General features: G+C 47.3%; 1 protein-coding gene across 1 annotated transcript in view; it reads right to left on the reverse strand.

Annotated features, from left to right (window-relative positions):
• The window catches only part of WDR92 (WD repeat domain 92), a 30,633-nt gene extending 17,441 nt beyond the window's left edge, over positions 1-13,192 (reverse strand). Inside the window, exon 1 of the mRNA XM_038751861.1 lies at positions 13,019-13,192. Coding sequence (XP_038607789.1) covers positions 13,019-13,192 — 174 coding nt within the window. The remainder of the gene's footprint in view (positions 1-13,018) is intronic.
• Positions 13,193-13,469: the final 277 nt, after the last annotated feature.

Below are 13,469 nucleotides of genomic sequence, written 5' to 3' on the forward strand. Positions count from 1 at the left end.
CACAACAGACAGGGTGGGGAGCAAGATTAGAACTCACGTCCTTTTACTCCCAGGCCCACACTCTTTCTACTAGGCCTCCAGACCAGCGGTGCAGGTCTCTAGGCATTATTTTTTGTTTTTGTTTCTTACTTTTCATTTTTGGGGGAAGGTCTGCAGACCGAAATAAAAATTACGGTATTTGTTAAACCCTTACTATGTGTCAAGTACTGTTCTCAGTGCTGGGTAAATGCAAATCGGTTGGGTCGGACACAGGCCCTGTCCCGCATGGGGCTCACAATCCAAGAAAGGGAACAGGTATTTAATCCCCATTTTACAGATGAGGAAATTGAAGCACAGGGAAGGGAAGTGATCTGTCCCACGCACATGGCAGAGCTGGGATTAGAATCCAGGTTCTCTGGCTTCCGGGCCCAAGCCAAGCTATGACCCAAGTTGCAAAACAAAAATACAAAATATTACAAAAACGGTATAGAATGTTTAAGGGGAAGCAGCACACGGATAGAGCATGGGGCTGGGAGTCAGAAGGTCCTGGGTTCTAATCCCGGCTCTGCCACCTGTCTGCTGGGTGACCCTGGGCAAGTCACTTCACTTCTCTGTGCCTCAGTTACCTCACCTGCAAAATGGGGATTGAGACTGTGAGCCCCACATGGGACAGGGACTGGGTCCAACTTGATTTGCCTGCATCCACCCCCGTGCTTAGCACAGTGCCTGGCACACAGTATGCACTTAAATACCATTATTATTATTACAACATTTACTGTACATTCATTCAATCGAATTTATTGAGCGCTTACTGTGGGCAGAGCACTGGACTGAGCGCTTGGGAAGTCCAAGTTGGCAACATATAGAAATGGTCCCTACCCAACAACGGGCTCACAGTCTAGAAGGGGGAGACAGACAACAAAACCAAACGTATTAACAAAATAAAATAAATAGAATAAACATGTACAAGTAAAATAGAGTAATAAATCTGTACAAACATATATACAGGTGCTATGGGGAGGGGATGAGGAGGGGGACGACAGGGACAAGGAGAGGTATCCCTAGCTTGCTGGCCCCTTCCAATCCAACCCTGGTGGCCTCTGACTTGTTTTATCGTTCACTGTGTTTGTCTCTCTGTCCCGCCAGTTTTTTTCCCCCTCACTACACTTCTTGAATTCTTGTACACAAAAAGTCACTACATTATGTAGCCCCTGCTGAACGACAAAAACGTGACTAGCTGTCTCCCTACTTAATTTTCTACTTTCTTCTCCTGCTATCCCCTAGCTCACCCTCTGCAGTCAATCGCACCCTACCTATAACTTGCTCCCGATTTTCCCATTTCCATCTCAATGTTCGTGCAGACTGGGCAGACTCCTTCCAGACCTCAGAATTGCCCAACAAAAATCCTCTCTCATCATCATCAATCGTATTTATTGAGTGCTTACTATGAGCAGAGCACTGTACTACACGCTTGGGAAGGACAAATATGGCAACATATAGAGACAGTCCCTACCCAACAGTGGGCTCACAGTCTCAAAGGGACTCGCTTCACCGCCCTCAATTAAGCACCTCCTCCAGGAGGTCTTCTCTGACTGATCTCCAATCCCAATAGCCACCCCTGAAGTGAAGTTTGCGGACTAGGTTATAGCGGGAGAGGAGGAGCACAGTGCTCTGCACACAGTAAGCGCTCAATAAATACGATTGATTGATTGATTGATTGGGGGAGAGAGCGGACTGAGAGCCTTGAATCCAGCGGTGAGTTTCCGCTAGAGGTGGAGGCGGATTGGGAAAGCGTTAGCGTGGCTCAGTGGAAAGAGCCCAGGCTTGGGAGTCAGAGGTTGTGGGTTCGAATCCCGGCTCTGCCACATGTCTGCTGTGTGACCGTGGGCAAGTCACTTAACTTCTCTGAGCCTCAGTTACCTCATCTGTCAAATTGTGAGCCCCACGTGGGACAACCTGACCACCTTGTATCCCCCCAACGCTTAGAACAGTGCTCTGCACATAGTAAGCGCTTAGCAAATGCCATCATTATTATTATTATTATTTTAGTCGCAAAAACTGTGACAGCTTTAATGCAAAACACAGCTGAGTTACTGCAAAAACAGCTTGCTCTCTGGGCAGTCTCCAATTCACCATGTCTGTGTAAAAAGAAACTTGTTCCTCAGAGCTTTTTATTTATTTATAATGGCATTTATTAAGCGCTTACCATGTGCAAAGCACTGCTCTAAGCGCTAGGGAGGTTACAAGGTGATCAGGTTGTCCCACGGGGGGGCTCACAGCCTTAATCCCCATTTTACAGATGAGGTAACTGAGGCCCAGAGAAGTGAAGTGGCTTGCCCAAAGTCACACAGCTGACAGTTGGCGGAGCCGGGATTTGAACCCATGACCTCTGACTCCGTTCTGCACATTTACACAAGCAATAAGCATTTTATCTAGTCATCATCAATCATCATCAATCGTATTTATTGAGCGCTTACTATGTGCAGAGCACTGTACATAAAATGCGGACCCCACGACTGTGAGCTTTGGAGCTCCGTGGGTTTAAATGCCAAGGTCACGGCTGCAACACAGTGATGAAACCATCCGAATAGTTGGCCAGGAACTTAAAGAAGGCAGGGCGGCCACTGGCCTGATGCAGGTAGCAACTAAATAAGTACAAATAAATAAACCAATACCCTCATAAGCATCAAGGGTGACTAATCGGATTTGATCCAGGGAGTGGAAATCAGTCAGAGAAGGCCTCTTGGAGGAGGTGATTTATTGAGGGCGGTGAGGTGAGGATCTATGGTGACCAATTCTGAGGTCTGAAAGGAGTCTGTCCAGGGGAAGGCACGGACACTGAGATGGAAATGAGAAAATCGGGAGCAATTTATAAGTAGGGTGAGCTTGAGAGGAGAGCAGAGAGAGCTAGGGGACAGCAGAAGAAAGCAAAAAAATGAAGAAGGAAGGGAGCTAGTGACGTTACTTCATTATTCTAGATTTCCCAAGCACTCAGTAGTCTCCTGCCCTAAGTGGGCACTCAATAAATGCTGCTACTTCTACTACCATCTTTGTATTTGTTTGCGTTTTTTATTACGTCATCTCTCCTTATGTGTTCCTCATGATGATAATGATGATGACGGCATTTGTTAAGCGCTTACTCTGTGCATAAGCGCTGGGGGGATACAAGGTGATTAAGTTGTCCCACGTGGGGCTCACAGTCTTAATCCCCATTTTCCAGATGAGGGAACTGAGGCTCAGAGAAGTTAAGTGACTTGCCCAAGGCCACACAACAGACATGTGGCAGAGTCGGGATTCGAACCCATGACCTCTGACTCCAAAGCCCGTGCTCTTTCCACTGAGCCACGCTGCTTCTCCTCATCAATCTCCCTCCCTTCGATTGTGAATATCCTGGGGTTTAGGGAAATTCCAGGTCCAATTCTCACCTGCGTATTTTACCCCAGGGCTCGGGGCAGCGCTTTGCACACAGGAGGTGCTTAGTAAATACTACTGTTCTTTGTGAACTTCTGTGTGTACGTGTGAACTTTGTGTATATAGCTATAGTTCTATTTATTCTGATGGTATTGACACCTGTCTACTTGTTTTGTTTTGTTGTCTGTTTCCCCCTTCTGGACTGTGAGCCCGTTGTTGGACAGGGACCGTCTCTAGATGTTGCCGATTTGTACTTCCCAAGCGCTTAGTGCAGTGCTCTGCACATAGTAAGCACTCAATAAATATGACTGAATGAATGAATAAACTTAAGAGTCCAATTGATCTTGCAGCCCAAGAAGGCCCATATCTGACTATCCCCTAGTCTTGTACTTGGATTGGTACCCTTTATGCACCCTTCCCTCAGCCCCACGGCACTTATTTATATACCGATCCATCATTTATTTTAATGTCTGTCTCCCCCTCTAGACTGGAAGTTCCCAGTGGGCAGGGGATATGTCTACCAATTCTGTTCTGGTGAACTCTCCCAAGGGCTTAATAAAGTATTCTGCACACTGTAAGCACTCAATAAATAGGGTTGATTGATCTCCTAATGAGGTCTTGCTGATTTGCCCACAGAAAGCACGCTATATACAACAAAAGATTGCTGGTTTCGTCCCCCTCTCCATCCCCCCATCTTACCTCCTTCCCTTCCCCACTGCACCTGTATATATGTATATATGTTTGTACATATTTGTTACTCTATTTATTTTACTTGTACATATCTATTCTATTTATTTTATTTTGTTAGTATGTTTGGTTTTGTTCTCTGTCTCCCCCTTTTATCATCATCATCATCAATCGTATTTATTGAGCGCTTACTGTGTGCAGAGCACTGTACTAAGCGCTTGGGAAGTACAGATTGGCAACATATAGAGACAGTCCCTACCCAACAGTGGGCTCACAGTCTAAAAGGGGAAGACAGAGAACAAAACCAAACATACTAACAAAATAAAATAAATAGGATAGATATGTACAAGTAAAATAAATAAATAAATAAATAAATAGAGTAATAAATATGTACAACCATATATACATATATACAGGTGCTGTGGGGAAGGGAAGGAGGTAAGATGGGGGGATGGAGAGGGGGACGAGGGGGAAAGGAAGGAAGGGGCTCAGTCTGGGAAGGCCTCCTGGAGGAGGTGAGCTCTCAGCAGGGCCTTGAAGGGAGGAAGAGAGCTAGCTTGGCGGATGGGCAGAGGGAGGGCATTCCAGGCCCGGGGGATGACGTGAGCCCACTGTTGGGTAGGGACTGTCTCTATATGTTGCCAACTTGTACTTCCCAAGCGCTTAGTACAGTGCTCTGCACACAGTAAGCGCTCAATAAACACGATTGATGATGATGATGATGATTTGGAAGAGAGCCCAGCACTGAGAACAGTGCCTAGCACATAGTAAGCGCTTGGAACAAATACCATCAAAAAGTGTTATTTTTGAACACCAAAGACAATCATTAATAGCATTTCGGCATGTGCTCAAAAAAACGCTAAGTACCCTATTGAGTCCTTGAGGGGGTACAAAACAGAAGACCGAAGCCCTGCCCTTAAGGAGCTACAGTGGGGAAGGGAAAATAGGGGGGGAAAAGGCCAGAAGAGATTCCCCCTACATTCACTCTGTACATCATCTTCCTCTGCCAACTCTTCACTTCACGGAGATGGCCCTCTCCAAAGACAGTCGCCTTCTTCTTAGTGAATCGAATCCTAACCCTCCTTGACCTCTCAAAAACTCGATGATATTTATCGAGTACTTACTACGAGAGAGTTGGTAGCCTTGCTCCCCAACTCCCGGGATTTCCAACCCGGAGGGAACCACGTCAGCCGTCTCTGACCATATTGATTTATTTATTTTACTTGTACATATCTATTCTATTTATTTTATTTTGTTAGTATGTTTGGTTTTGTTCTCTGTCTCCCCCTTTTAGACTGTGAGCCCACTGTTGGGTAGGGACTGTCTCTATATGTTGCCAATCTGTACTTCCCAAGCGCTTAGTACAGTGCTCTGGGCACAGTAAGCGCTCAATAAATACCATTGATGATGATGATGACCATGTCAGTCACCACCTTCTCGTGGAAACGGGGAGATGAGAAGCGGCATGCCCTAGGGGAGAGAGCCCGGGCTGAGGAGTCGGAGGGACCTGGGTTCTAGTCCCGGCTCTGCCAATTGCTAGCTGTGTGATCCTGGGCAAGTCACTCACCTTCTCTGTGCCTCAGGTTCCTCAAGTGTACAATGGAGATACTTAGACTGGGAGCCCCATGCGGGACAGGGAGTGTGTCTAACCTAATTAACCTGTACCTACTTAACTTCTCTGGGCCTCAGTTCCCTCATCTGTAAAATGGGGATGAAGACTGTGAGCCCCCTGTGGGACAACCTGATCACCTTGTGACCTCCCCAGCGCTCAAAACAGTGCTTTGCACATAGTAAGCGCTTAATAAATGCCATCATCATTATTATTATTGTTATTATTAAGTCACTTAACTTCTCTATGCCTCAGTTCCCTCATCTATAAAATGGGGATTAAGACCGTGATCCCCCTGTGGGACAACCTGATCACCTTGTAACCTTCCCAGCGCTTAGAACAGTGCTTTGCACATAGTAAGCACTTAACAAATACGATCATTATTATTATTATTATTATTACCTACCCCCTGCACTTAGAACAGTGGGTTGACACAGGGTAAGGGCTTAATAAATACCACTTTAAAAAACCCAACAACATACTATCCATCATCGGTTTTACTGACCATTCTCACCTGGTTCTCCCAACTCTCTGGCCACTCGATCTCTTTCAGGTTTTCATTTATTCAGTCGTATTGATTGAGCGCTTACTGTGTGCAGAGCACTGTACTAGGCGCTTGGGAAGTACAAATCGGCAACATATAGAGACCCCAAAATGGGCTGCCGGTCTAGAAGTTTTGCCTCCACGACTCACCCCCTAACTAGAGGAGTCAGCCCACTGTTGGGTAGGGACTGTCTCTATATGTTGCCAATTTGTACTTCCCAAGCGCTTAGTACAGTGCTCTGCACATAGTAAGCGCTCAATAAATACGATTGATGATGATGAGGAGTCCCGAGAGGCTCTGATCAGGATCTTCTGTTTTTCTCACTTTACACTAGCTTTGTGGGGGTGAGGAGTGGGTAGCACCTGCTTCCATGGCTTCAGCTACCCCCTCTAGGCTGATGGACTTTTTTTAAAAAAATGGTACTTGTTAGGTGCTTACTATGTGCCAGGCACTGTACTAAGTGCTGGGGTAGATATAAGCTAATCAGGTTGGACACAGTCCATGTCCCACAAAGGGCTCACAGTCATAGTCCCCATTCTACCCATGAGGTAACTGAGGCATAGAGAAGTTGAGTGACTTGTCCATCATCATCATCAATCGTATTTATTAAGCGCTTACTACGTGCAGAGCACTGTACTAAGCGCTTGGGAAGTACAAATTGGCAACATATAGAGACAGTCCCTACCCAACAGTGGGCTCACAGTCTAAACAGAGAACAAAACCAAACATACTAACAAAATAAAACAGAATAGATATGTACAAGTAAAATAGGGTAATAAATATGTACAAACATATATACATATATACAGGTGCTGTCCAAGGTCATGAAGCAGACAACTGGCAGAGGCAGGATTAGAACCCAGGTCCACCGACTCCGGGGCCCGGGCTCTTTCCCCCAAGCCTCGCCGCCTCTCACCCGTTCCAGTCTCATTTCTTCCTGACCCCAGGACGTCTTGGTCCCGTGGCCCCTCCAGATCAACAGATCAAACAGAAGACATGGTCTTTCCCAAACGCTCCTCCTCGCTTTCTGAAAAGGGTCAACAATCTTTCCGTCCCAAAACACTGCGAGTGAAGACTTGTTCTTGAATTTTACAGAGGAGGTAACTGAGGCACAGAGAAGTGAAGTGACTTGCCCAGGGTCACACGGCAGAATTGTTCTTGAATTTACCTCTCCACTCAAGCCCTGCCCTGGTTCAAGGGCCCAGGCAGCGAATGTCACTGTTTGTTGCTGTGTTGTACTTTTCCAAGCGCCTAGGACAGTGCTCTACACGCAATAAGCGCTCAATAAATACAACTGAATTAATTAATTCTGGTGGGATTAACACATTAGCCTCTCCAGGGCATCGTTGGCACTCCTCCCCATTCCTCAAAGGTTGCCCAATCCTCTCTCCATTACGCTGAAATTACTACTGGCTCTAGGTAATAATAATCCTCTAGATGGTAAGCTCCTTGTGGCCAGGAAACTGTCTACCAGTTAGATCAGTGCTTAGATCAGTAGTCTGCATGTGGTAAGTGCTCAATAAATACCACTGATTGACAGTCTTTAGACTGTGAGCCCACTGTTGGGTAGGGACTGTCTCTATATGTTGCCAATTTGTACTTCCCAAGCGCTTAGTACAGTGCTCTGCACATAGTAAGCGCTCAATAAATACGATTGATGATGATGATGATGAAAGTAGCATTAATTGAAGCAGCACGGCTCAGTGGAAAGAGCACGGGCTTGGGAGTCAGAGGTCGTGGGTTCAAATCCCGGCTCTGCCAATTGTCAGCTGTGTGACTATGGGCAAGTCACTTCACTTCTCTGTGCCTCAGTGACCTCATTGGTAAAATGGGGATTAAGACCGTGAGCCCGCCGTGGGGCAACCTGATCACCTTGTAACCTCCCCATCATCATCATCATCATCAATCGTATTTATTGAGCGCTTACTATGTGCAGAGCACTGTACTAAGCGCTTGGGAAGTACAAATTGGCAACATACAGAGACAGTCCCTACCCAACAGTGGGCTCACAGTCTAAAAGGGGGAGACAGAGAACAAAACCAAACATACTAACAAAATAAATAGAATAGATATGTACAAATAAATTAAATAAGTAAATGAACAGTGCTTTGCACATGGTAAGCACTTAACAATTACCATCATCATTATTATTATTCCTCCCCACTCCTCAAAGGTTGCCCAATCCTCTCTACATTAAGCAGAAATTGCTATTGGCTCTAAATCAATCAATCAATCGTATTTATTGAGCGCTTACTGTGTGCAGAGCACTTTAGAGTACTCTAACTAAATCATAGTAATCCTCTAGATGGTAAGCTCCTTGTGGCCGTGAAAGCGGCTACCAACTCCGTTGTAGTGTGCTCTCCCAAGTGCTTAGGATCGGTACTCTGCATATGGTAAGTGCTCAATAAATACCATTGATTGACTGAAAGTAGCATTTATTGAGCACCCACTCGGTGAGCGGTGCACTGCACTAGATGCTTGGGAAATACAGAGTAACTAAGTGACGGGTTCCCTGGCCAGAGGGAGTATACATACACTCTCCTACTATCTATAGCCTTCTATTCCCCCTGATCTTAATTTCTTCCTCAGTCTCATTCCCAACTTTCCAGCATGGCAAGTGGAGAGAAGCCGAAGGCAGTGGGAAGAAGAGAAGGGAATGTGGTCGAGGAAAAACAGCCAGCAACGGGGGCCTAGTGAACACGAGCCTGGGATCCATGAGATGCGGGTTCTAATAATAATACCAACAATAAAAATAATATTTATTAAGCGCTTACTATGTGCCAGGCACTGTACTACGTGGATACAAGCAAATCAAGTTGGACACGGCCCCTGTCCCGTATGGGGCTCACAGTCTCGATCTCCATTTTACAGATGGGGGAACCAAGGCCCAGACAATAATAAGAATAGTAATAATAATGGTATTTGTTATGTGCTTATTAGGTGCCAAGTGCTGGGGGTAGATAGATACAAGTTGTCCCACGTGGGGCTCACAGGCTTAATCCCCATTTTACAGATGAGGGAACTGAGGCCCAGACAATAAGAAGAATAGTAGTAATAATGGTATCTGTTATGTGCTTACTAGGTGCCAAGTGCTGGGGTAGATAGATACAAGTTGTCCCACATGGGGCTCACAGGCTTCATCCCCATTTTACAGATGAGGGAACTGAGGCCCAGACAATAAGAAGAATAGTAATAATAATGGTATCTGTCATGTGCTGACTAGGTGCCAAGTGCTGGGGTAGATAGATACAAGTTGTCCCACATGGGGCTCACAGGCTTCATCCCCATTTTACAGATGAGGGAACTGAGGCCCAGACAATAAGAAGAATAGTAATAATAATGGTATCTGTCATGTGCTGACTAGGTGCCAAGTGCTGGGGTAGATAGATACAAGTTGTCCCACATGGGGCTCACAGGCTTCATCCCCATTTTACAGATGAGGGAACTGAGGCCCAGACAATAAGAAGAATAGTAATAATAATGGTATCTGTCATGTGCTGACTAGGTGCCAAGTGCTGGGGTAGATAGATACAAGTTGTCCCACATGGGGCTCACAGGCTTCATCCCCATTTTACAGATGAGGGAACTGAGGCCCAGACAATAAGAAGAATAGTAATAATAATGGTATCTGTTATGTGCTGACTAGGTGCCAAGTGCTGGGGTAGATAGATACAAGTTGTCCCACATGGGGCTCACAGGCTTCATCCCCATTTTACAGATGAGGGAACTGAAGCTCAGAGAAGTGAAGTGGCTTGCCCAGGGTCACACAGCATCCAAGTGGCAGAGTTGGGATTAGAACCCGCATCCTTCTGGCTCCCGGGACTGTGCTCTATCCACTATCCACAGAGAAGCAGCGGGGCTTAATGGAAAGAGCCCGGGTTTGGGAGTCGGAGGTCATGGGTTTCAATCCTGATTCCGCCACTTGTGTGCTGTGTGACTTTGGGCGAGCGGCTTCACTTCCCCGTGCCTCAGTGACCTCATCTGTAAAAATGGGGACTAGGACTGATGAGACAAACTGATGACCCTGTATCTACCCCAGCGCTTAGAACAGTGCTTGGCACCTACTAAGCGCTTAGCAAATACCATCATCATCATCATCATTATTATTGTTATTACAGCAGGCTGCTTCTCATCCTGGCTCCGCCACGCGCCGGCTGAGTGAGCCGGGGCCTCAGTTTCCTCACCTGTAAAATGGGTATGAATGGCTCGGTTTCTTAGACAACAATAATAATAATAATATTCATTCACTCATTCAATCGCATTTATTGAGCGCTTACTGTGTGCAGAGCACTGGACTAAGCGCTTGGGAAGTACAAGTCGGTAACATATAGGAACAGTCCCTACCCAACAACGGGCTCAAAGGGTTTGTTAAGCGCTTACTATGTGCCAAAAACTATTCTAAGTGCTGGGGCAGATAAAGATCATCGGGCTGTCCCCCATGGGGCTCACAGTCCTCATCCCCATTTTCCAGATGAGGTAACTGAGGCCCAGAGAAGTGAAGTGACTTGCCCAAGGCCCTCCTTCCGCACATTCGCCAAGGTAGCTCTCTTCCTCCCTTCAAAGCCCTACTGAGAGCTCACCTCCTCCAGGAGGCCTTCCCACACTCAGCCCCCTTTTTCCTCTCCCCCTCCCAGCCTACCTCCTTCCCCTCCCCACAGCGCTTGTATATATATTTGTACAGACTTATTACTCTATTTGACTTGTCCATATTTACTATTCTATTTCGTTAATGCGGTGTAGAGAGCTTTAATTCTATTTGTTTTGCCGGTTTCCATCCGTCTCCATGTTTTGTTTTGTTGTCTGTCTCCCCCTTCCAGACCGTGAGCCCGTTGATGGGTAGGGCCCGTCTCTAGATGTTGCCAACTTGGACTTCCCAAGCGCTTAGTCCAGCGCTCTGCACACAGTAAGCGCTCAATAAATACGATCACTATTACTCTATTTATTTCATTACTGTATTTTATTTGTACGTATTTATTCTATTTATTTTATTTTGTTAGTATGTTGTGTTTTGTTGTCCGTCTCCCCCTTCTAGACTGTGAGCCCGCTGCTGGGTAGGGCCCGTCTCTAGATGTTGCCAACTTGTCCTTCCCAAGCGCTTAGTCCAGCGCTCTGCACACCGTAAGTGTTCAATAAATACTATTACTATTACTCTATTTATCTTATTATTGCTCTACTTTATCACTACTCTATTTGTACATCTTTATTCTGTTTATTTTCTTTGGTTAGTATGTTTTGTTTTGTTGTCTGTCTCCCCTTTCTAGACTGTGAGCCCGCCGTTGGGTAGGGCCCGTCTCTAGATGCTGCCAACTTGTCCTTCCCAAGCGCTTAGTCCAGCGCTCTGCACACAGTAAGCGCTCGATCAATACGACTGAATGAATGAATGAACTTGTCCTTCCCCAAGCGCTTGGTCCAGCGCTCTGCACAGAGTAAGCGCTCAATAAATACGACTGAATGAATGAATTTGTCCTTCCCAAGTGCTTAGTCCAGCGCTCTGCACACAGTAAGCGCTCAATAAATAAGATTGAATGAATGAATGAATGAACTTGTCCTTCCCAAGTGCTTAGTCCAGCGCTCTGCACACAGTAAGTGCTCGATCAATATGACTGAATGAATAAATGAACTTGTCCTTCCCAAGCACTTGGTCCAGCGCTCTGCACAGAGTAAGTGCTCAATAAATACGACTGAATGAATGAATGAACTTGTCCTTCCCAAGTGCTTAGTCCAGTGCTCTGCACACAGTAAGCACTCAATAAATAAATACGATTGAATGAATGAATGAACTTGTCTTTCCCAAGCGCTTAGTCCAGCGCTCTGCACAGAGTAAGCGCTCAATAAATACGACTGAATGAATGAACTTGTCCTTCCCAAGCGCTTAGCCCAGTGCTCTGCACACAGTAAGCGCTCAATAAATAAATACGATTGAATGAATGAATGAACTTGTCCTTCCCAAGCGCTTAGTCCAGCGCTCTGCACACAGTAAGCGCTCAATCAATACGATTGATTGAATGAACGAACTTGTCCTTCCCAAGCGCTTAGTCCAGCGCTCTGCACACAGTAAGCGCTCAATAAATACGACTGAATGAATGAACGAACTTGTCCTTCCCAAGCGCTTAGTCCAGCGCTCCGCACACGGTAAATGCTCAATAAATACGACTGAATGAATGAACTTGTCCTTCCCAAGCGCTTAGTCCAGCGCTCTGCACACAGTAAACGCTCAATCAATACGACTGAATGAACTTGTCATCATCAGCATCAATCGTATTTATTGAGCGCTTACTGTGTGCAGAGCACTGTACTAAGCGCTGGGAAGTACAAGTTGGCAACATATAGACACAGGCCCTACCCAACAGTGGGCTCACAGTCTAAAACCCAAGCGCTTAGTCCAGCGCTCTGCACACAGTAAGCGCTCAATCAATACGATTGAATGAACTTGTCCTTCCCAAGCGCTCAGTCCAGCGCTCTGCACACAGTACGCGCTCAATCAATACGACTGAATGAATGAATGAATACGATTGAATGGTACTTGTTAAGCGCTTACTCTGCGCAGGGCGCCGTTCTAAGCGCCGGGGAGGTTCCAAGGTGATGAGGTTGTCCCACGGGGGGGGGCTCCCAGTGTTCATCCCCATTTTCCAGATGAGGGGACTGAGGCCCGGAGAAGCGAAGGGACTGGGCCAAAGTCGGCCAGCCGACGGGGGTCGGGATTCGAACCCACGACCCCCGCGGGCTCTTTTCCCCCGCGCCGGCGGGCCGCAGACCGACCTCCCCTCGTCCCCCCGGTCCCCACCTACCTCCCGCAGCAACCGGACTCGTCCGTGCTGGATCTCGTAGAGCTGGACGAGGCCTCCGCCGCGGGCCAGGCTGCCCAGGGCCACGAACTTGGCGCTGCAGGGCACCCACTTGCAGTCGAACACGGTGTAGTGGAGGCCCTGCTGGATGTGCGCGATGATCTGCGGCTTCTCCATGACGCCCCGGACGGGACCCCCGGACCCCAAAACCGCCCGGGACGCCCCGCCCCCCGACCCCTGACCCCCGACCCCTGACCCCGAGGACCCGCCCCCAAACCGCCAACCTCCGCGCTCCGCCCACACCCCGCAGGGACGCCCCCGTTGCCCTCTAGACCCCGCCCACACCCCGCAGGGACGCGCCCATTGGCTTCTAGGCTACGGCCACACCCCGCCGGGGCGCTCCCATTGGCCCTTAGGCCACGCCCGAACCCCTCCGGGACGCCCCCATTAGCCC

Source organism: Tachyglossus aculeatus, chromosome 9 (assembly GCF_015852505.1).
Source record: "Tachyglossus aculeatus isolate mTacAcu1 chromosome 9, mTacAcu1.pri, whole genome shotgun sequence".
NCBI lineage: Eukaryota > Metazoa > Chordata > Mammalia > Monotremata > Tachyglossidae > Tachyglossus > Tachyglossus aculeatus.